The following is a 24,566-nucleotide window of genomic DNA, read 5'->3' as shown; positions in this document are numbered from 1 at the left end:
CGCCTTCAGCTGATTGCAGAGAGGATGTGTTAATTAAAGTAGCCATTGGATTGTTTCTAGAATTCTAAATTACCTAAGTTTGCAAGCTAATGTCTTTGATTTTGTTTCTTAATTTGTTTTCTGCTTTTGTTTTCTGTTTGTTTGTTGTTTTGTTTTTGTTTTGTTTTTTTTTTAATGAGCATAGAGTATTCATTTGTATAAGGAATTGTCACAAGAAAAAAGAGTATGGACTGAAAATTTTTTGGCTATGGACTTTTACATGAGTACTTTCATACTTGCCCATATACCCCTGTTACAGTAGCTAAAACCCACCAAAACTAAAGTGTCGATTTAAGAGAAATGGCTCGCGTTTTGCTATATTTAAATTTGTCGAACTGTCTTTGTAGTGTCATGCTTTCAGTTAAAAGGTTCTGTTGCAAAGCAGCCCTTAGTGTAGTATTTAGCTGCCATTAAAAAATGAGCACGTGTGTTTTTTGATCAAAATAATTACTTACAGAATATATCTGTGTTTAAAGGCATATGGCTACTCATTCTCCTGAGAAAACCCACAAGTGTAATTATTGTGAGAAAATGTTTCACCGAAAAGATCACCTAAAGAATCACCTACATACACACAATCCCAACAAAGAGGCCTTTAAGTGTGAAGAATGTGGAAAGAACTACAATACCAAGCTTGGGTTCAAACGTCACCTAGCTTTGCATGCTGCAACAAGCGGTGACCTCACCTGTAAGGTATGTTTGCAGACTTTTGAAAGCACAGGAGTGCTGCTGGAGCACCTAAAAACTCACGCAGGCAAGTCATCGGGTGGAGTGAAGGAGAAAAAACACCAGTGTGAACACTGTGATCGTCGGTTCTACACCCGAAAGGATGTCCGTAGACACATGGTAGTGCACACTGGAAGAAAGGACTTCCTCTGTCAGTACTGTGCACAGAGATTTGGGCGGAAGGATCACCTCACACGCCACATGAAGAAAAGTCACAACCAAGAACTTTTGAAGGTCAAAACAGAGCCAATGGACCTTCTAGATCCCTTTACCTGCAATGTTTCTGTGCCTATTAAGGATGAGCTGCTTCCAGTGATGTCTTTACCTTCCAGTGAACTGACATCAAAGCCATTTACAAACACTTTGCAATTAAATCTCTACAACACTCAGATTCAGTCCATGCAGAGTTCTGCATCTGCACACCAAATGGTTGCCACATCGTTACCATTGGGAATGCCTTGTCCAATAGATATGGAGTCTGTCCACCCTTCTCACCAGCTATCGTTGAAATATCCGCTCGGTACTACCTCATATGCAATTTCTATGCCTGAAAAAGAACAGCCATTGAAAGGGGAAATCGAAAGTTACTTGATGGAGTTGCAAAGTGGTATGCCTTCTTCATCCCAGGATTCTCAAGCATCTTCATCAAAACTAGGGCTGGATCCACAAGTAGGGCCACTAGATGATGGGTCTGGGGAGGTTTCCCTTTCCAAGGGCTCCGTTCCTATTAGCGAACCTCTAAACACCCCATCATTGGACTTTTCTCAGCTGTTCAACTTCATACCTGTAAATGGCCCTCCCTATAATCCTTCTGTTTCAGTGGGAAACCTCGGAATGAGTTATACACAAGAGGAGGCACATTCTTCTATGACTCAACTTCCACCACAAACCCAGGATCCTCAAGATCCTAGCAATAGTATAGGTCTTGGGTCTCTGCACTCGTTGTCAGCAGCTTTCACAAGCAGTCTAAGCACAACCACCACCCTACCGCGATTTCATCAAGCTTTCCAATAGGATGTACAAAGCTGGCTTGTTACTGTCTATTTGTAGAAATGCCTTAGGTGACCATTTTTAACTTAGTGCCTACTATAAGACATTATAAATTCTCGCTTTTGTACAGTACCAATCTCATGAAGCCAGTAAGAAATTTAAATTAACTTTTTAAAAATGTTTTGAAAGTGTTTATTCTCAGCTGTGTTTACTTTGTTGGTTTTTTTTAAAAAACAGTCTCATTGTATTGTTTTCATTTTCACTGCCAATTGACACTTTTCAAATATTCAGTAGAAAGTCATCCCAAGCAAACTCTCAACACTCATCCCTTTTTTAAAACTTTTTCAACCATACCAGCTATTCCGTTTTATTGATGTCAGTGGTAGAACTACCACTTTTACTTTTGATATATTTTACTATTTGCAAAGAATCCAGTTGAAATATATATCACAAAGATTCCTGAAGATTTGGGAAAAAAATTTTCCAGTCCATTTCCAAACAAATCCTCTTCTCAAATGGTGACAAATCTGATCTGTTCTATAATGACAAATCTAAATTTTTAAAGTAAATATAGAATTCAGATTTTTCTGAAAACTTGTGTGTGTATATATAGAAGTCCATATATACACATGTACATATATATAGCATTTTGACTTGTATTGAAGTCATTATAAAAGGTGTTAAGAATTTTGCCATTTTCTGGCTTAAATTTTTGTGGCCTGTTATGGATAACGGAAGAAAAAAATTTAGTTTAATTCTCTAAAATCATGGCTGAACAGAATTTCAACAGAGAATCTCTGCTTGCCTAAATGACAAATGTTTCAAGTTGAATTTGGAACTGTGTTGTTGTGCTTTCATGACTCTGGTAGAGGGAAACAGGCGAAATTAATGGCTGATCTTGAACTATAAAAGTGTTGTAATGTAGTAATGCAGAATATTTTGTCGCAGTTTTTGTTTTAATTCTTAACTTGCTGTTTTTTCTCTTTAGTAGCATAGAAAAAGTACTGCATAGGAATCTTCCGATAGTGTATTCACATTTGTAGGCATCAGTCTTCTCCCAGCTGCCACCGCCAAAGGGTGGATCAAGTCCAGCCAGAAAGTGTGTATCTATTTTCAGTTCAAAACTAGTGTGCAGTCAGAGAGTGAATGTAAATTTGCAAATACCAGTTTTTTTGTGGTGGTTTTTTTTTATTGGAATGATCTTTTCAGTTGTGTTACATGGTGTGTTATGTCCTCCTAAGCAACAAGTTAGACGTTAATCACACTTTCTACACCTGGGTACTTGGTTAGGGACTTTTTGCCCATTGCCAAGATTTAAAGACAGGACTCTTAGGAGTGAAGTAAAAGCATATTGCTTACACCACTTTTACCTAATGCAATATATTCTATTCCCCAACCCCTAATAACCAAAAGAGGAAAAAAAAAAAAAAAACAACCCTGTGATGCATGAAAGCAAACTAGATTTGCTGTAATTCAACAATAACATTCATTTCCTTGTCATTTTTGTACAAGGAATTAAAAAATAGAAATCAAATACGTTAGTATCTCTCAAACAATAATGAGGATTCATACAAGGTTTTAAGTGGTTAAACTAAATATACTTCACAGAAACAAAAGTTGCTCCCATTTAAGGAGCTCATGCTCCAGATGTTTTATCAGTAGCTCCTACTTTTTTTTTTTTTAATTCTAGGAGCAATATGCAGGTGTAGTTTTACTATTTTATACATATGTGTATTTAAATTTTATTACTAAAAGATAACATTTTTATAAATGTGTTTGTGTTCCAAAGGCATTAAAATAAGGATGTATTAATAAGGAAAATACCTTTTGAAATTCTGCAAACTACTCCTAGATTTTGGGTTTAGGAGCACGTTATCTCAAAGTGGGCTTTTAGCTCTGCTTCATGACTGCTTCCTCTGGTTTCTGTGAAACAGATTGCTTGCTTACTTACATCTTTAGTTGAATGATTTGTTCAATATTGCTTTTTTTCTCTTCACCTTTCTAAAGGAAAGAAAAACACAGATGAACAGAGCACAAGGTGAATGCAAACGAATGTAACTCTAGTTTAAATCAGCAACCATAACGCATCTAGGAAGAACTCGGGTTTGTCCTCAATCCTTTAAATCAGTCTGAGGTGAAGATAAATGGACTTAATTCCACCAGCGGGTTATGTCCCGCGTGGAGGCGAGCATCTGCAACTCCCCCTGCAGCAGAGGAAAGTTGCGAGCGCTCGGCATCCTGCAGCCAACCCGGCAGCGTGGCCGGGCAGCGCTGCCCGTCCTGGGCAGCCGCTGGCACACGAATTTCCAGTCCGTAGCGACTGTTTGTCGGTCTCAGTTGCCGATTAGACTTCGTTAAAGAAACAAAACCCAACAGACACTTTGCCAACACCCGTTTCTTAGTGCGTAGCCAGAACCCTTACTACTTTGTTCGTGCCTTAGCTTCTGTAAAGGGATTGACATTTCACTTTGGAGTTAGACGTACATTTCACTTGAGAAATAGGGACCTCAGACAAGATATTGAACCTCATTCAGTCAGGGTTTCAGTGTGTGGCTGCACCGAGCGTGTTTGCCACTGAACTAGGATGTACGGTAACGTGGAAGCAGACTGACATTGTAAGCAATACTACCACCACCGGAGTGCTTTTGAATATCACTTAGGCAGAGTCAATATTGGCCACTACTAAGCCGTCAGTTTTTAAACCCTGTTTTCTCGATTTCAGATGGATTCTCGGCGGGAGGGGGGGGAGGGCTGGCTGATCATGCACCACTCTTTGTGCAACTTCTAAACTTCTAGTAAGGTTTTTTTTTTGGTTGTTTTTTTTTAATATATATATTTTTGTGTACTTGTTGCTTGTGCTTTATTTAGTAGTAAATTGTGGAATAGAGTGATTTATTGTTAATTTGGCAGTAGCGGTTTTTAAAAACCATATACTGACTGAAACATGAGCCAGAGCTGATTGCTTTATTAAGCTAATAATGAATGTTAAGAGTACATATTTTCAGGATCATTTGCCTAGTGAGCTAAACTTGTATTATAGGCCAATATTTTTTAAAATAAAGCTTGGTCAACCTCTATGTTACACATATTACAAGATATAGCACTTTCAAAAAGAAAACCTAAACCTTTTAAGAAAATTTCTTACAGGTTATGCTTTTTATTATAAAACCTTTTATTATAATTTGTTTCAAGTGCCATTAGATTACGTATATGTAGGCCTTTGGTATAATGCTTTGTGTACAAAATGGTAGACATTGTAATTTTAAACAGGTACATTTTTACAGTGTTTTCTTATCAATTTGCTATATTGCACAGAACCAGTGTGTCTTTCTTAAGGGTTTTACAATGGTTTTTACTAGGTTTACATGTTTCAAACTACACTGTCTTCTACTGCCATTTTGAATACCAGTCAAAAAAAAAGTAGGAGTTTGTCCTCACCAATTGCAAACTGTGTCCTCTGGAGTACTGGGTGGTAAACTATGTCAAAAATGTTTAACGTGCAGTATTTGATACAGATTTTTTTTATCATATCCTATCATCGCTATGCTGCTGTCTGAAGTTAATTTAGGGCCTGATCCTGCATCCGTAAAAGTCGAGGGGAGCAGGATTGCATCCTTCATTATGTCTGTCTCATACACTGGTTTAGCAGCTCATCCTGTATTCTTCTCAGTCTATAGATAAGCCTCTGAAATAAATGTACTTATCTGATATGTAGTAAACTGTATAGGCTTAGCTGCCCATCCTGCATCCTCCCAGCGTACAGTTAAAGCCACAGCCTACTTAGCATCACGCTCAAGTACAAGTAATGCCACAGTAGTTCAAAATGTGTTTGGATAGTCCCAAAGCTTTTATGCAATAAGGGTGTCTTACTTTTGTTGGAAGGCAGTGTCTTTTGATAACAGTTATCTAGCCCTGGAAGTGACACAGAACTATTGCTAATCATATGTAAACACTTTTCAGTATAAGCTTCAGTGGTACAGTTGAACCAGAGTGAATGTTTATCTCCTCAGAAACACTCCTGCAATATTGTTATATTGGATCATGCTGCTAATGTAACTTGGGATACAACTCCTCTCATGGTGCTACAAACCTCCCTGTCTCATTCAGATGTATTTTTACCCATAGAAAAAAGGACTATACTAGACCTATAGTTGTATGATATATTTTTATACTGTGACTTAATTTGTCATTAATGAACTTTGTGCAACACCACAATGTATTCATATGCACTTGCAAAAGTAAAATTTTGGACATGCAAATTTAAACGCTGACAAGCCCAGCTCTTGTTCACAAAAATAGGTGACTGCTAGTTAAATTAAATGTGGGCTTTTTATATGGTGTGGAGTGAAGAACATACTATATATTAATAAAAGCCTTTGAATTTAGACAAAAACTGGGAAGAGTATATTGGGGAATGATGACACACCCAAACCTGACTCGGATTGCTGAAATTATATTTTTAGCTAGTGGAAAAATTGTTTGGACTTGTGTGCTAAAATGTTTTAATGATAAAAGTTTTGAGTCAAAAATAGAGGAAAAAAAAGACACAGAAAACCCTGCATTCCAGACTGAATTTGTATATGTTTCTTGCATTTAAAATTTGCTATCCTGTGATATGGGAAATTGAGTTGCTTATCATGTATATGTACTTTAAAATGTATTCACAAACTACTGTTGTATTTGTATAAAATATAGACAAAAAGATTGCATATATATTTTTGTGTATAAGCTCTGTAAAATAGCAATCACATTATGAAGCTGCAGCAGAACTTCATTTTAAACATTCACATCCAAAGAAACAGACTATTTATTGTCCACATACCCTGATTATAAAATATACCTTGCTGCTATTAAACAATAGTGCTGCAGCTTCTTGTGGCCTACAGTGTTATGTTTGCTGTACAAAAATATGTGAACTCCACAAAATATATCAATAAAATTACAGAATGGTTTTAGTTAATGAATAACTTATGTCTGGCATTTCAATAGATAATCTTGATCTGCATGTTTGGGATTACAATAAGTAATTACAGAATACACCCAGTTTTGCTGGGTGTAGTTAGTCTGAGTTTGCAAAGGTATAACTGTCTTTCTAGTTTACGACTGGTAAAATGTCAGTTTTTCAGAAAATCTTAAAGCATAAGTATCTGCATGTCATGATTTCACCAAGGGACAAATTGGATGATGCTACTGTGTCTGTGACAAGACAGATCTGAACTGAAGGAAGCAATTGAGCTTGCCATCAAATTGCACTTTGAAATGCTGTGAGACTCTGGAAGGTGAGTTTGGGGTTTCTGTAGTGGGACTGCTCGTTTGGGAGATGTAGGTGAGTGATTCTCCATCATTTCAGATTAATGCAAGTAATTTACATCAATTGTTATAGTTTGCAGGATAAGCTGTAAGGGTGTGGCATGTGCTAGACACAGTATATGGGTTGTCTCTGAAATATTTCCAGGAGAAACTCCGTTGCTTTGATCCCATAGATCTCCCGTTTGCCTGTGACACTGCCGAAGAAGTCTGACTCTAATGCATGGGGGGAGGAGGTGCTACGCAGCCAGACGAGCAGCCTGCTCACAACTGCAGTTGCCTCTCTGCTCATTCCACACAGTTGTTCCCTAGCGTGGACTGTTTGCCAGGAAAGTGAAAGACTAGCATTTCATGTTTCATTGCTTTTTCAGAACCTATTTCGTTAACATCCTCAGCATTGTCTGTGTTTTCCTGCTTTTGCGTTCCTTTCTTTTTCACGTCTTGACTTCCTAGATTTCTTGCTGTAACCCAGTCTGAGAGAAATGATCGTTAGAGTTTTTGGCTTTCGCCTTCTCTGTACACAGACATTTTTCCTTTCTTGTGATCCCTACCCCATTCCTCTGAGCTGACTTACCACTTCTGTGTTAGAGGTTTCTGACCTTGCTTGAGAGGGTTGGCCTTGTTATATGGGTCGGAAGTTCTACAGATGCTCTACAATATACTCTGCGAAACCATTTATTGCACCCCCACGCCAAGAGAAAACCACCCTATTGTGTCGCTGTCATAGCTGGTCTCGCCCACTGTTACTGAATTAACATGTCCTCCTTCCAAACAGACACCCTCTAGAAACTCCGTCACCCTCTCTAATAAGTGGAATGTGATTGCATGGATAGTATCTGTGTTATATCCAGACATCTCTTGGTGCAGTCCCTCCAGAGCTTTCCTTGTTAAATTCAGAGCCACAGGTATCTTCCCTTCTGTCTCTCCTGTAAGCACCCCTTTCCAAAACTTGAGTAAGAAAGTACAGGAAAATGGTCCTTCAGTATCCTCTATACCTGGTCTCCCTGTGCTCCAGAAGTGGAAGAGAAAGACTGTTGTGGTTTTGCCCTTCACTCTCCTTTTCCTTCCCATGTATAAGCATGCCCTGGGATAAAGAGTGGTTTTTTGACAGAGGAACCCAAAACTGTGATGCAGAGCTGCTACTGGACGAGCGAGAACTGAACAGCTACATGCTGTTGGCTTCCTCGCTTTGCAAATCAAAACACTGTATTAAATCGGATAGAAATGAGGTTTTCCAAAGTGGCAGTTGCCGTAGTTGGCACAGTAAGGGTTGATGGTCACAAACAGGCAGCAAGTAGGACAGCAAGATAAGCTCTATTACAAAATTTAGTCTGTGCTTAAAAGTTTGAGAAGTGTATTGGAGGATTAACTGCTGCTTATCATTATGAGCTGGGGCCTTTAGCAAATAAACAGCAATGCTGTATTTCTGTGTTTTGAACGACAGTGGAGATAGTGGTGTTGAAAATGACAGACCCCAGCAGCAGTAGCGTGAAGTTTCAAGTTCCTGCTCATGTGCTATACCCCAGGTAATTCAGTATAAACTTTGTCTACTCCCAATAAAGGTCTAACATCTTGCTCAGTATTTTTACTTTTATATAATTTATTTGTTGTAATGGTCTGTGCATCCTCAAGAAATTAACATTTCCAGAGAAATAAGTATTTTAAAAAATAAAATTAACAGTTGTGTTCTTCAATGTCATTGTCATCCCACAACCTTGTCTCCTTTGGGGACATTTGTGTCACAAAATCACCAGCTAGAAAGCTAGTTTGCCTCAGAGGGGACTGTAGGGACATCAGCTATCAGCTGAGCAGTCTGAAAACAGGACTACAGTAATGCACACTGTGGCTGGGCTTGAAATCATTTGAATTGATCCTTGATAGTTTGCCCATGGCACTGATTTTCACTGTTGCACTGAACTGCAGAGTACAAAGAAGAAGAATGGTTTAGTGTCCGTTTTCATATCAATCAGTCAGATCTCTGCCTGATGTATGTAAAATAATGCCGGGAACCTGAATAGTCACAGTTTCTGAAAATCAGTACATTGCTTAAACTTTTGTGTGTGTGTATGTGTATGTATGTGTGTACATGTATGCATGCATGGGAGGGTAGTGATCAAACCTGGAGAAGTTGAGAAATTAGTTTTATTGTGTTTTGGTTTACTTAAAAAAGTTCAAAGTGTTTGTGTTTTACAAGTCCAAAATGAATCATGCAGTTTGTAAAGGTATCTCCTAGTTAACACTCTGTGGCTTCCCAGGCAAGTTGGAAGAGTTTCTTCCAAATACTTGATTAATCTATGAGAGACAGCAATTTATCTAAGGGGCACACAGACTCCCATGAGAAAGGTGTTTGTCAGCTATCCTTGTGTAGTATTAAGATACAATTCCAGCAGAAAAGTTCTGTAGGCTGTGCCTCTGAAATTAAGCTCAACTCTGGCTTACTTTGTGTTAAATTGTTACACACATGGTCATGAGTAAATCCTTAAGTTCCCTCACAAGTACTTACATTGAAAATGAAAATACAGGCTCTGTATGGTTGAGGGGCATGCCATAAATGAGCAACATCCGAGCTCTAACATAGGAATATCAATTATCAAACTTTAATGACAAATAAACACAGACTAAACTCCCAAAATCACTGAAGTCTGTCCTCACCTAAAAATTGCCTCCTCTTTGTCAGTGTCTGGCTCCTTATGCCAGTCAAGTGTTACAAGGTTGCCCCATAGTTTATGTGCTCTCTTCAGCTTAGGCATATTTTTCTTCAGCATTATTTTTGCAAGAAGCTTCTGCTTATTCACTGATGTAATCCTTGTAACAACATACTTGAATTGTACAAGCCATTTTAATTGAGCAGGTTTAAAACCCTGTAATTTAGGGCAGCCTCTGATAATTTGCCATGGCCCACCAGAGTGCCCAGGGCATCACTTCAGAGCCACCAAATTTAGTTGATCCTCTTGCCTCTTCCCTTCTGCAGCTCCCTGAAGATGTGATGTTTGCAGGGAGCTACCACATTTGCTATGGCAGTGTATTGAATATAGTCACAGAGCTGAGCATGACCTGTGATAATGGGATTGTGCAAGCTGCTGGGAGAGACTGACTCTTTTATACTTCAGTCCTAGGCATCAGCATTAAATCTATGGACCTGGGAAAGCAGCTAACATTACCCCCTGGGCCCTTTGCTGTAGGTGGCTCTTTTTTTCTCATTAACCATTGAAGCTGTTTTCTAGTCCTTAAGCTACAAGTCTCAAATTCCACCATTACTTTTTGTCATCTCCCTGTGACCCAGCAAAGTCAGCTTTGCTCCAGGGGCAAGACTGCAAAACTAGTAATGGACAATTTGGCTGAAAATACTGCATAAGGTGCCTACCATATGACGGCAGTAAACCTGCCAGGTTAGGTAACCCCGTCTTTGCACGGCCAGAAAGTATTGCTGTGGGTGAGAGCCTGTATTTCACATTTTGTTATCTTTATCCTTAAGTTTAGATTTTCTTAGCTTGTCTCAAGGTGTTCTTTCGCAATTGTGATATTAATCTACAGCAGCAGGTCCCAAATTGTTGTCCCTGGTCCACCCTGGTCAGTGGTGGTCATTGAGGCCCCAGTAAACTAGCTGTGAAACCTCACCTGCCTTGCTAGTTAAAACCTCAGTGCATTCAGGTAAGGAGAGCCTTTGCTTGGTGCTCTTGAACACATGGAGTAACCTTCCTGGGAAGGAAAAAAGCATCAAGCAGCTGTTTGGCAATGTGTGTTTCAAACTTGATCTTATTATTTATAAACTAGGGTTTAACCTTTTAAAATGTTTATTATTATTATGTCTCTCAGCAGTAAAATAGCATCACAATTCTTGCAGATGTATTCGTTCTTTGCATTTGGGTTTATCTCTGACTGCTTTAATGAAAACTTGCTTGTATTCACTATCCGAGGTCTCATTTGTCTCACCAAAGCAACCAAACTCTGAAATATGAACTGGATTTTTTTCTGGCTTGTGCCTGTAGTAAAAAAAAAAAAAAAAAAAGGTTAATCAGTGGCCTGTCTTCAGAACAAGCCTGTGTATGGACTGCCTTCAAATAATGGTATCGCTTACACCTGTGCAATTGATCATATCAGAACTGCTTTCAGGCATCTCTGAATATCGTTTGAGGTCTATGAGGTGTGACTGGAAGCAACATTTGGACTGTGAAACACTATATGCATAAGGAAGAATGCAGGTTCATCATCAAATCCTAAACTGAGATCACAGGGACTGACAGTAAATGGAGAAAAAAGAAAACTTTGATTTGAAACTGGGAAGAAAACCTCTCAGAAATCACTAAGGCACAGGCGAAGGAACTGTGCGGTTTTGAGAATAGGGCTGTAATTTAAGTACTTGAGAGAGAAATTTGACTCCTTTAGCAAGATTATAAAGTAATTTAGTAGAAACACAATGATACCTCTATATTGTAAAGCAGTTCTTAGAAGCCACTGGACAGCCAAGCCTTCAAGGGTTTCTTACATGGTACACCAACCAAATGTACAGAGAAATAAAGTCATGATTGTGGAGAAGAATATAACTATACACTCTTAAACTCTCAGAAATCGGTTCCAATCCCCAGTTCTGTCCATCTCCTGTTTTAGACAAAACTTTGGCTGTTAAGAACCAGAACAGTGATGCACCTTGATCAAAATGAAACTCTGGTGTTTGGTATGCGTCCTCTGCTGTGGTGGGTGACGTCCGTATCAGTCCTTTACGGCCCTTGGTGTCAGGGCTGACTTCTGCTGTCCAGCAACTCAACGAACAGCAGTGGCAACTAACAGTAATGGCAAACAAAGAGTTTCTGTGTTCCTGATGTACAAGTGAAATATAAACGGGTGAACCGAGCAAGACTGATTCTGTATTCCTTCTCAGCTGGAAGCACAGATTGGGTTGGGCAGCTGTTGCAGCATCAGATGCACGGGCATGTTTTACTTGCAGAAATAGGACACATAAGCTTGGAACAGAACCATCGCTGCCACAGGTTATGGTAGTTGTGACATACTGCGTAGCTGTGACATATTGCAGCCCTCGGGATACAGACTGTGTTTCCCTCTTGCCACTTGTGAAAGTTCCTGTTGCATTCTCTGCTGATGACTTCTGGTTCATACAGCTTCCTTTTTCCTTGTGGAAATAGCAGTGAAATGGGACCAGTGTGGTTGGAGGCTGCTGTGGGTGCCTGGTGCGATGCTGTGGGTTCCCCTGGGGAAGGGCAGCCAGGAAGGAAGGGGCAGCTTGTCCCCAGCAGCCCTGCTCCCCCCTGAAAATAGTTCCCTGGGTCACGCCGTGGCCCCCTCCTCCAGCCTGCAGTAATGCTGGAGCTAAACAGGGCTGTGAAGCGTGGCAAGGATGTCCTACAGCGGTTGTGTCTCGTGGGAAGTCACTGGGCCGAGTCATCAGTGGATTACAAGAGAATAACATTTATTAAGAATAAAAGCCTGCTTCTTTTTAAATCTGCTTTAATTGCGTTCACATTCAAAGACACCGGATGTCCCCCTGCTCTGGTCCTCAGTAGTCAGCTTGAGACAGGCCAGTAAGCTACATTAAGGCTGTTTAGATCCCAAAATACGCCCCTCTTCCTGTTCAAAAATTCACTGTATTCCCCAAGAACAATACAACATGCCTGCCGTGACAGGGGCAAAACAGAAAGGTTTCCAACAGAAAAGGGTAACAGGAAAATTACCCAAAAAGGGACAACTGGAAGGAGTGGGGAGGACATGGATTTTGAAAAAAATAGTATGGAAAGTCTGCTGTATCCTTCCGAATGAGATTTCAGCCAAAGTAATTTGGGAACAGCCCCAATCCTAACCCTCTGTTTTATGAACATAGATTTTACTGCTGTGTTCTGCAGCATTCACAATCTCCAGCTATGCTCCTATAGCTGTCAGCTTAACAGGTCCACTCTCAGGTCCTTCATCCACGCATCCTTCTACCTACTCTTCTCCCTCAACCAACTGTCCTTTTGAACCTTCTCTGCCACCTTAACCTGGTGAACACAGGTTGTAACAAGTGCACTTCTCGCACGAGGAGGCTGAAGTTGTAGGACGATTCATAGCAGAGACATCTCCCTGCTGCTTTTGTATACTATATGGCACAGAAATCCACACAAGAACTGGAGGCCTAATAGCACTCAGAAAATAGGCATAAAAAAATCCTTTCTCTCTCCAGTATAGTTTCATCTGCTTACTGCAGCTTTTCCTTTCCATCACAACTCGCCTGCCTAGAAAACACTCTCTGCCAAAATCAGAAGTGAAGACTTTTGCACACAAGCATAAAATCACAGTGCTGCTCAGAAAAGGAGTATAAAATACCTGTTGTCTCCATGACTTACCTCACTGCATATTAAAAACTACCCTAAAGCTCCTTTGGGCTTCCCCCACGCCCCGCCAAAGCATCCCTGCATAACTGGTGTTGATCAGTCCCTCAAGCCGGAGAGCTGTGCCGAGGAGGGGGCAGCAGCAGGGTGGTACCCAGCTGGCTTGTGCTTCACAACGGAAAGCTCACAGGGGGTGATAGCACCGGAGGAGTCCAGGGGCCTCTTGTACTATTCGAGTGCCTTCTGGGATGGGCAAGGAAAGAGGAGGCTGGTGTTGTCAGGCAGTCCCATCTGCAGGGACTGTCCCACCCAGGGCCATTGAGAGGCCCTCTAGCATCCCTAACTCTTTGCACTCTCACTTGTTAACAACTCCTATAATGCATATTAGCACCTATTTATCTAGTTCTTCCCCAGCCTATCTGTTCCACACTGGCAGGTGATAACCTGAATTCCCCATTCTCATTCACCTCTGGTCCAAGTTTGCTTCCCTGTGAATTGTGATGACAAATTTATCCTGGTAGTCCTAAGTCTCAGTACCAGGGAACTTCTCCATCACTGATTTGCTACAGAGTGATGCCTTTGAACTGATCTAGAGATAGAGCAGGGTCAGAAGATGTCTTTGGGACATCGGATATGTCTGTTGAGGTGAACAACCGAACAGGTCTCACGGTGGAAAACACTCCAGTTCTGCTAGCACGTGTTCTGAGCACCCCTGAAACTTCCCTCAGTGCATCTGTGTTGCATCTTACTCATCCAGAGAAGCAAAACAAAAAGAACAGAAAACACCAGGAAAACTCTGCAGGAACTGCCTGCAGAGCCAATGCTGCCCAGAAGTAAACTCTGGAGAAACAGGACCACCAATCTTTAAAGTCCCATGGCAGGATCTGTGTGGGCAAAGCTGACATCCAGAGGAAGGTTCTGAAGGGCGAGGAGGTGGGAAATGGGCATGAAGCTTTCCAAGGTATTTGTCAACATGTACAGAAAGATACTTACTGGAATGTTAAAAAACACTTGGCTGTATAGGTCCTGTAAGGGTGTTTCGATGCATGGGCAGTACAGCAGGTACCAAACACTAAGGCAGTTAGCATGAGCGCTGTGAATATGTGAAAGAAGGTTCAAAAGAGCAGAAGCCTTTCTGAAAAAAACACTGGGACCAGCAAGTCAAAATTACGTTTGACTTCTGCCAAAACAGCTCTGTAAATTTAGCAATAAGTTTACTAAGGAGGATCCAGAAATGGAACACACACCTGTGGTAACTGCATGGGGTGTGATGGGAAGATGACCAAATATTTATGTATAATTCTAGTTACTATATCCAATGGATGATACAGAGCAATCAGTTGTCTTTATGCTGCTATTAAGGTTGCTGTCCTGCATGGGCTGAGTTGAGCAGCCAAACCAGTCCCCTTGTCCCAGTCATGTTTAAGTGGCAGGTTTCTACAAACACACTTATATATTTAGTTATGCCTGCTATAGCCTCATCAAATGCTAGCACTCACCATTTCAGCTGCTTCCTCTGACAATGACTTTGAGCTGTTTAATGCATCTGATGAGGATCATTCCTGCCTAGAGCCATAGTGAAATGCATTTACCAATCACTGCTTTATCTAGTATTGAGGTATTTTGCTAGAGGCATTCAATGGGCAGAACATCTCTTTTTTCTCTTGAGATTAGAAACGATGTGGAATACATGAGTTAATATCTTTTTAGCTTTAAATCCGTTTGCCTTCACTTTCTAAAGATTTACTGCAGGGCTGGAGCAGAATGTTTCCAGGTGAGCCTGATTGGGTTCAGCTAGTTGTGACAGATGCAGTTCATTTGGGGGCAGAAGGGAGAATGGTGAAGAGAGGATAAAAGGCTCTGGAAGCCACTATAGAGTCCTTTCTGTCAGGGAAACTTTCTGGTCTTCTGTCTTAGTAACTGCCTGTTTTCTCCACCTTATTATGCCATCACCCATTCCTCTTAATTGTTTTCTTCCTTTGGAGTTTTCCCCCTCTGCAGATTTGCGACCCTGCAGCAGCCCCTTAGTTATCCCTGGCAAAGACAGCAAAAACTTCTTGGGGGGAGCTCCTTCAGTCAGGACTCGCCGCTTGCCTCCTCGCCTGGCCTGGTGCTGCATCGACTGGGATCAGCTCTGCCTCCTGCAGCCCCTAGGCTCTGGGGGCTTTGGTTCGGTCTACAAAGCCACCTACCATGGTACCACTGTGGCTGTGAAGCAGGTGAAGAAGAGCAGCAAAAACCGGCTGGCGTCACGACAGAGCTTCTGGGCCGAGCTGAACGTAGCCCGGCTGCAGCACGATAACGTGGTACGTGTGGTGGCTGCCAGCACGTGTGCCCCGGCCAGCCAGAACAGCCTGGGCACCATCATTATGGAGTACGTGGGCCACATCACCCTGCACCATGTAATTTATGGCACTGGCGATGCGTGGAGACAGGGCGAGGATGACGAAGGAACATGCAGAAGGAAGGCCCTGAGCATGGAAGAGACCGTGTGCTATTCTTGTGACATCGTGACCGGCTTAGCCTTTCTTCACTCGCAGGGCATCGTGCACTTGGACCTGAAGCCTGCGAACGTCTTCATCACTGAGCAGGGAGTGTGCAAGATCGGGGACTTCGGGTGCTCTCACAAACTGGAGGAGGGCTTGTCCCAGAGCCCCCACGTTTGCCAGCAAGGGGGCACGTACACGCACCGCGCCCCCGAGCTCCTCAAGGGGGAGAGGGTCACTGCCAAAGCAGACATCTACTCCTTTGCCGTCACCCTCTGGCAAATCGTCATGCGGGAGCAGCCCTACCTGGGTGAGCGGCAGTACGTGCTCTATGCCGTGGTAGCCTATAACTTACGCCCTTCGCTGGCTGCTGCCGTTTTCCACGAGTCGCCGGTGGGCCGGAGGCTCCAGAGCATTATTAGCTGCTGCTGGAAGGCTAACGTAGAGGAGCGCCTGAGCGCAGCCCAGCTGCTTCCCAGCCTCAGGGCCCTCAGGGCCAGCCTCTAGGAAAAGTCGGGACTCTCACCATCTCTTTTATTGTCAACTTTTCTTCCCCTCCACCTGTCCTCTCAACATAATGTATTTAGCCCCTGTGTAATCTAAAGGGTTTGTTGCTGTTTTTTATACTTAAAAAAAAGCTGCTTTGTTATAAAAAGATTGTAAATAAAGAGATTTAACAAAACTGTGGGTTTTTACCATGGGAGGGGATAGAGGCAAGGATCAAGACATTGGCAAATATGACTTTTTCTGGTTGTGTGCTGCCTTGCTCAGGGAGAAACTGGGGAATGCGATGTGGAGAAAAATACTTGGTTTCAAGTAAGTGAAGTACAAAAAAAGGGCTGCTTTTGGAGGGTTCTTTGTACATAATACCTTTTGGTATTTCCAAAATGTCAGATGCGAGTAGTTTTTTTACACTGGCTAGGTTTGTGCATTTGAGCTTTTCCTCTTCATTTACCAAGGAATGAGTACGCATCACAAATCAATGAATGTAGAAAAATAAATACAGAGTGTTAGTGGGGTTTTTTCTTGTTCTTAGATGTACTTCATTCCAGTAAGTATGCTGTTTCTGAAATGGAAAATGTGAACTACCCAATGTCACCATTGAAATAAGGAACCTTTTTGTCAGTGTAAGGCTATTAAGAGTAAGAAGATACGTTAACAACCTATGCTTTTATAAGATCTCCATGCTACCAGGTGTGTTAGTTGCAATGTGCTAATTGGTATACTGTGAACTTTAGTATATGAAGTATTATAAGAGTATCTTGTGTAGAATAGAAAGTTCCCAGGTTTTGGAGGTACAGGGGGAGTTTAAAAAAAAATAATAGGGAAAATGTGAAGGGAGATGTATAGATACAAAACCCTCATAAATCAAGGTAAGGGGGGATTACTCGCCATTTGCAATGCATGGGTCAGTATTAGACAAGATACTGGAAGTACTGAAAAGGAAGATCGCTTAAAGCAGTAATAATGATACTCTGGTGGTGCTCAAAGCACACACTGTTTGACTATCCACTGGTTTGCTTATGTCTTATCTACTGTCTTTCCTATCTGGTTGTAATGTGTCTGGGAAAGGAAGTGCTGTAGGCAATGCTGAAGACAGAGAGCTCTGATCCCTGATTTATCAGAACTGGTAATTATAGATCTGTCGATCTCAACCCTTATCTGGAGCTATGAAGATCTGACTACTGTAATTGATAGTGCCATTCTGCTCAAAGACTCAGCTTCTTTTTCAGACAGGAGAAAGAGTGATGTTTCAGTCAAATTGTTTTTCTTCTTTCCCCTTCCTCCCCCTTGCTTCCATTCTGGAAGAAAAATCCCAAAGGAATTGAGCCAGTTTCCTGATTTCTGACACACATCTGTTCTTAGCCCCGTGAAATCCTGGAAATGAGCAACTATGTGAATTTGAGATGATTCTGTAGGTCTTTATGGTATTTGGGTTGGTCATTGAAATTAATGGTTTATAAAGCATATCTAAGCTTAACTATTTCTTGCCCCTTAAGTGGAACTGTAAAATGCTGGCTGGAATCAAAAAACCTGAGGTAAATTCTGGAATAGATTTCCTGTGTTCTCTCTGTCAAAATAATTATGCTATAAGACCAGAACTTATGGTTTTTTCATGTTGCATAACTTCTTTTAGTAAACAAGAAATATCTTAGAAAAGTTATCATAAGCCAGTTACCTTTTAAAATGATTGGCTGAGGGCATGTAAGATAAAATGTCGGATAAAGCCATTGGCATGCTTCACCTTGACATCAAGCCTTACATAAGACTTTCTCCAGTCTTCAAAAGAATATAATAAAAAAATGGAAGTAAAGTTTTTTAGTAGTTCCTAGATGCTTATGTGTTGTATTTGTTTTGCCAATCTAGGTAGCTTGTTGCTTAAACTGCTAGAAACTTGATATTTTGTGCTTAATGATACTTTAGCATCAATAAGTGCTACTTGAGTCTCTGTGAAAAATCAAGCACCCTTCAAATTCTCTGTTATACTTGACAGAAGAATACTGCATGGCCAAGACCTACTCTTGAAGCATAATCAGCTCTGCAGATGTCTCTGTCAATTTTACTGGATTCTCTTTTGAGAGGGAGTGAGAACTCTGCATAGCACTCAAGATGTAGGCACATCATAATCTGCTGTCATAATGATGTTCTCTATTTTTTTAGTAACTTCTAAGATTTGATTTGCTGCTTTTTGATTGCTAATGAGCTTTGAGTTAATACTAATCAAGAAACATCTCAGGCCTGATAGCTCAGAATCCATGGTTCTATGTGATGAGGATTATTTTGCCTGTTTGCCTCACTACATCAATCTACCTTGAATTTCCTTCTGCCAGTTTGTAGCTGGCCCTTGCACTCAATGTCCTAAATAGCTCCACCATCAGCAAATTTGTTTATCTTATGGCTCACCCTCTTGCACTTCACTTATGGATGTGCTGAGCAGCACAGGACCCTGTGAAACACCGGTGTGTACTTTCTGTAGTTGAGAGAACTGACACTTTACTTTTACCCTCTGCTCCTATCTTTTGATTTATCCAGCCCAGGATTTTCTCTCCTAAACATGGTTGCTTAGTACCTTTAAAAAGTTTGCAGTGAAGGATTTTTCAAACACCTTTGGAAACTCAAAGGGAACATATCGACCAGCTCCTTATCTGCATGCTGCCGGTGCTCCTAAAGAATTCCGATGCAATCCTTCCAACCAAAGTAATATGGGCTCATTCTAAACAAATCATCTATGTGTTTGTTAATTCCTTTAATACAGTATCTGCTAATGTATCTTATACAGATGTCAACCATGTAATTAGGAAAGTTATTTCTTAAAGACTTCCATGGGATATGGTCCTGGAAAGAGAAGAGGCCCGGGACACCTGGTTGATTTGCAAGGATTGCCCTCTCCAGGCTCAAGGTTGGTCCATCCCAAAGAGCAGGAAATCAAGCAGAGGTGGCAGGATGCCTCCCAGGATAAACAAGGAGCTCCTGATTAAACTCAAACACAAAAAATAAACATGCAAGAGTTGAGAGACCAATGAGAAGTCTGGAGCAAGGAGGACTTGCCATTGGTAGAGAAGGCTCAGGTTAGGGAACATTCAAACAAGCAAGACATACACAAGTTCATGGGACCTGATGGGATGCACTCATGAATGCTGACCGAGCTTGCTGATGTCATTGTGAGGCCACTCTTGATTATCTTTGGAAGGTCGTGGTGGCCAGGAGAGATTCCTGAGGACTGGCAGAAAGTAAATCTTAACTCCTATCTGCAAGATGGCCAAAAAGGAGGATCTGGAAAACTACAAGCCAGTCAATCTCACCTAAATCCCTGGGAAAGTGGTGGAACAAATAATTCTGGAAACCACTGCCAAACATATGAAGGACAAAAAGGTGATTGGGAGTAGTCAGCATGGATTTATGAAGGGGAAATCATGCTTGACCAACCTGGGAGCCTTCTGCGATGAGATTACTGGCTGCTGGATGAAGGGAGAGCAGTGGCTGTTGCTTATCTTGACCTTAGTGAGGCTTTTGGCACTGTTTCCCATTACATCCTTGTAGAGAAACTGATGAAGTACAGGCTAGATAGTGAAAACTGAAAACTAACTCAGCTGCTGGGCTCAAAGGGTTGTGATCAGTGGCATAAAGTCCAGCGGGAGACCAGTCACTAGTGGTGTACCCCAGAGATCAATACTGGGACCAGTACAGGTTAACATCTCCATTAATGGCCTGGATGATGGGACAGAGTGCACCCTTGGCAAGTCTGCAGTTGATACAGTATTGGATGGAGTGGTCAATACCTCAGATGCTTGTGCTGGTATTCCAGAGGAGTTTACCAAGCTGGAGAAATCTGCCGATGGGAATCAACGCAGGGAACTGCAAAGTCTGGCACCAGGTGGAGGATAACCCCGTGGACCAGTACAGGTGGGGGGCTGACCAGCTGGAAAGCAGCTTGGCAGGAGAGGACCTGCAGCTCCTGGCAGCCACCAAGTTGAACATGAGCCAGCAATGTGCCTGTGTGGCAAAGGCAGCCAACAGCATCCAGGGGTGCACTACAAAGGGTGTTGCCAGCTCTTCCAGAGCATTGCCAGAAGAGATGATTCCCCTCTTCTCACTCAGCCCTGGTGAAACACATCTGGAGTGCTGTGGCCAGCTCAGGACTCTGCCGGAACAACGAAGTCATGGATGTACTGGACCAGGAGTGCAGTGAAAGGCCACTAAGCTGAGCAGGACATTGGAACCTCTGCGTGTGAGGAGAGGCTGAGAGATGGATGGGACTGTTCAGCCTGGAAAGAGAAGGCTCAGGGCGATCCTATCGGTTTGTATAAATACTGACGGGAGGCAGTAAAGATGGAGCCAGTCTCTTCTCAGTGGTGCCCAGTGACAGGACAAGATGCAATGGACACAAACTCAAGGACAGGAAACTCCATTTAAATGCAAGAGAAAACATTTTTACTGTGAGGATGATCAAACACTCGAATAGGTTGCCCAGAGAGGTTGGGGAGTCTTCATCCTTGGAGATATTCAGAACCCAACTGGACATGGTACTGAACAAGCTGCTCTAGTTGACCCTGCTCTGAACAGGGAGTTGGACTAGACAACCTCCAGAGGTCCCTTTCAACCACAAAAGTTCTGCGATTATAATAACATTTATAGTTGCTTCAATTTCAGACAGCTCCTAAGTTTTCCTACAAAAATGTTTCTAGCATCAGCCCATTTTGAGTTTCCTTCAGGGACAACACATGTGGGAACACACTTTGATTCTTTGCAATGGCTTTGTTGTCTTGGGGGGAATCAGGTTTCAATGATTGGGGGGAGGGGGTTGTTTGGTTTGGGGGTTTTGTTTCTTTCTTTTAAGAACCTGACATCAGTAGATCTACCAGAGAAGCTTGAGAGATTTCTTATTCTTGATATTCTGAAAATTATAAATTATGGGGTTTATGTTAGTTCCTTGAACTACTAACTTACATTAGTTCCTTTTTTCCATCTATTTATATATTTAATCCACCAGAGTTTTATCCTTTCTGTTTTCTTCATCTGGACACAGCTTCAGGTTTTTAAAAGATGCCTTCTTGCTTCTAAAGCTGGCACAAAAGCTAATGAGCGTAGCTGCACATTGCTCTTTAACTTTGTCACACTTGCATACCTCCATATAAAATGTTAGTAGAAGACACATGATGCTAGCAGAGCAGTTGCAGACAATTGTGTTATAACTCTTATGGGATTCTGTTCATCCATTTTTTTCTCTTAAGTCTTTCTAGAAGCTGGTTTTGTTCCTTATCTCTCTTTCCCCATACATATGTATGCAGCACAGTTCCAGATGGTTAGCAAGATATGGTTATAAGTCAGAATAAACCTTAAGGGCTACTCGTACCTAGTTTATTTATTCTCTTCATTCCTGGAACTGATCACCAGCAGCCTGATCAGCCTAAACAGAAGATTTATTGAAGGCCTGAAGAAAGTGCTACAACCAGGTAATTGTAGTTTATCAATATCTTGCTATGCTTTCTAAACATGAAACACTTGTGAAGCCAGTGCTGAGGATCCTTTGTATGGCTGCCCCAATCATCCATCCAACCAAATATAAAAAGGGACATCCCTTTTTCTTTTTGTGCACTAAATGCCTTGGCAGGATATATATAAAAGCATGATGAGTTTGAAAGGCTTAACTAGCATTCATGTCCTGGTTGGCTCTGTAGGGTCTAGCAAATTTGGAAGTATGGGATCCAGTATTGCACAGATGCAGTTGATGCAGCACCAGTGTAAGTCTGGGCACAGTGGTATTGTCATATGTCTTTGGGCTGTGCCCTCCAGCCCTCTGCCAGCAGGTATGCTCTATTCAGGGCACGCGTTACCTGATGCTAAGAACAGGCTGGACCTCCTCAAGTAAGAGTGACCATGCATCTTGACTGTGCTCTTAGGAGGCAATAAAGCCTCATTTGTCCCATCTGGTAAATGTCAGATCTCTTATGTCTTACCATCAACAAGTTCCAAGTTCCACAGCTTGATATAATTATTTTCCTTGGAAACTAAACTATTCTTGTATTTAGGTTTGGTTTTTTTTATAGCAGCAACTTAAGTGCCATTTCTGGGACCCTGGGATGCCATGTCACAGTGGCCATTTTCTCAGGGTGAGCTGTTTTTTTGGTTTTGTTTTATGTTCTCTGTTCAAAAGTAGCACAAGCTGCCTTTCAAACTTCCATCTCGACAGCACTGAGAGCTAACTATTCAAAACTGGGTGGGTTAGCTCCTTCCTTATAGCAGTCTGGGGTAACCACAGCCTGCATGGAAACTTCAGCTAGTTCTCATCAATCTGCCAGTACCTAACTTCTGAATCTGGCTGCATTTACTAATTTCAGAAAGTACATGTAAAGAAGATACTGTAAAGCACTTGCATTCTCATGTCTAGTCATCAATAGCAGTAGCTCTGGACATATTAACCAATGAGAGTGTTATATTTTGTGCTTTCTTGGTTATACAGATAGCATTGTCTACTAAGGGAAAGCATGAATTAAAAGTTCTAATTTTGGCCTTTTTTTCTTTTTTGTAACTAATGGCATCCACCACCCCCAACCTCCCACTCATGTCTCTACTTTTCCCTCAAATGGGCACATGGTCAAAACTTGACAGGATGCAGTTAAGAAAGAGATTTTATGTAATTTTATCTAATTCAAACTGAATTTCCAAACAAGAGCCAATACTAGTTAGCACTGAAATAGTTTTAGGTCAAAACTAAATTTTTTCCTGCTTTTCTTCACAATGAAAGGCAATTTCCACGTGCTCTCTTGAGTTCTGTGAAGTGCAACAATTACTTTAGCAGTCAAGTGATTATAAGAAAGACAAGAAAAGACGGCTAGAAGCATGGGAAGTATGCAATTGTAATAAACAGTTTCTAGGAAGAATAAGAAAGAAGGAAAAGAAAAAGCATGGAAATGTAATTTTATTGTTCTGAATTACTCTTCACTTAACTATAGCTATTACTGAAGGTTTAGTGTCTTTGGTTCCCAAATAGAAATATCAACAGACATTTCATAATCAGTTTTTTAAAAAATGTAAACATAAGCTACAATTCTGATGCTACTTTCTTTATTTGGGGGTAGGGTGAGTGGGAATATTACAGTTAAACATATTTGATAATTAGCAGGGAACAGTTATCTGTTTCTCTTTGACATAGCTTCTGGCTTCCCATCAGCCAGGAGCCTCTGTAATGCTGCTCTGGGCTTGTTCTGTTGTTTGCTTTTCTTTCCTTGGAAGCTTCTTCTGTGCTCACTTACTTCATATTATTTTTCTTTTTTGCTTCCTTTTTTTTTTTTGGTATCATGCTTTATCTCAACCCAGAAAGAAAGATGCAACAACACTATCTTCAAATGATAAAAATACTATATAACTTGGAGGTGGTCACATCCTTAATACAGAAGGTAGGATAGGAAGCATGAAGATGTAAGTGGAAAGATGTATGGGTTGCTTCTGTATTCTGTGGTAAGATATATCTGCAGCAAAGAATACAAAACAAAAAAAAATGTTTTACAGAATATACAAAAAATATTTGTAAATTCAATCGGACTTAAGTGGATGCTTAGTATTAGACTTGTGTATCAATTTTTGCAGCATTAGCATCTGTGTTTATAAATTCACCCACTAGAACAAAGATGAAAATAGGGGTAGAAAATGAATGGTTATTTTTAAAATTAACTGTACTTTGAACATTTTACTTATACTTCATTTTAGGCATTTATCTGCTGCAAATACCTTAATGCAGTGCTCAAAGAGCCTCTTTCTATGCTTCAGTTAACCCAGCTGCCAAATATTTGTCTGTCTGTCAAATGAAAAGCCTTAAAACCAGTTAAAGAAGGAAAATGGAACAAAAAAAGCATATTGGCATCTATCCCAGTCTGCCCTCAGCTAAGGATGCCATGGGACAATTTGACAGTAGAGGCACCATCCGCCCCTGGACTTCTCTGAGCACGAGGCTGAGTTTCGCTCCCTACCCGGCCTGAAGTTCAATAGCCTGAGTGTTCAGCAGAGCAGGGAGGTGATTGCATTTGCCTTTGCAGGGCACCTGGGATAATAGGGTAATTCATAACTTAATAAATATTCTACTGCACATGTGCCAGGCTACAAAGAGCAAAGTAGGCTGCAAATTGGAAACGTAAATGTCCAGCTCTTTTTAAGTTACTCCCCCCAGAAGGGCGGAAGGAAAACCAGTTTTATTTTCAAG

General features: G+C 41.3%; 2 protein-coding genes across 4 annotated transcripts in view; both read left to right on the top strand.

Moving 5' to 3' along the window:
• PLAG1 (PLAG1 zinc finger) overlaps positions 1-3,198 on the top strand; it is a 49,076-nt gene extending 45,878 nt beyond the window's left edge. For all 3 annotated transcript variants that reach the window (XM_075023315.1, XM_075023313.1, XM_075023314.1), the window contains one exon: positions 516-3,198. In XM_075023315.1, the coding sequence (XP_074879416.1) occupies positions 520-1,779 (1,260 nt within the window). In that variant the 5' untranslated portion in view covers positions 516-519 and the 3' untranslated portion in view covers positions 1,780-3,198. The remainder of the gene's footprint in view (positions 1-515) is intronic.
• A 12,127-nt stretch (positions 3,199-15,325) lies between these two features.
• Positions 15,326-16,375, top strand: MOS (MOS proto-oncogene, serine/threonine kinase). The gene has a single exon (XM_075024331.1). It carries the CDS (start codon positions 15,326-15,328, stop codon positions 16,373-16,375), a length of 1,050 nt encoding a protein of 349 aa, XP_074880432.1.
• Positions 16,376-24,566: the final 8,191 nt, after the last annotated feature.

The sequence above is a fragment of the Buteo buteo genome, chromosome 3 (assembly GCF_964188355.1).
Source record: "Buteo buteo chromosome 3, bButBut1.hap1.1, whole genome shotgun sequence".
In the NCBI taxonomy this organism is placed as follows: Eukaryota; Metazoa; Chordata; class Aves; order Accipitriformes; family Accipitridae; genus Buteo; species Buteo buteo.
This window is presented reverse-complemented; position numbering and strand designations above follow the sequence as displayed.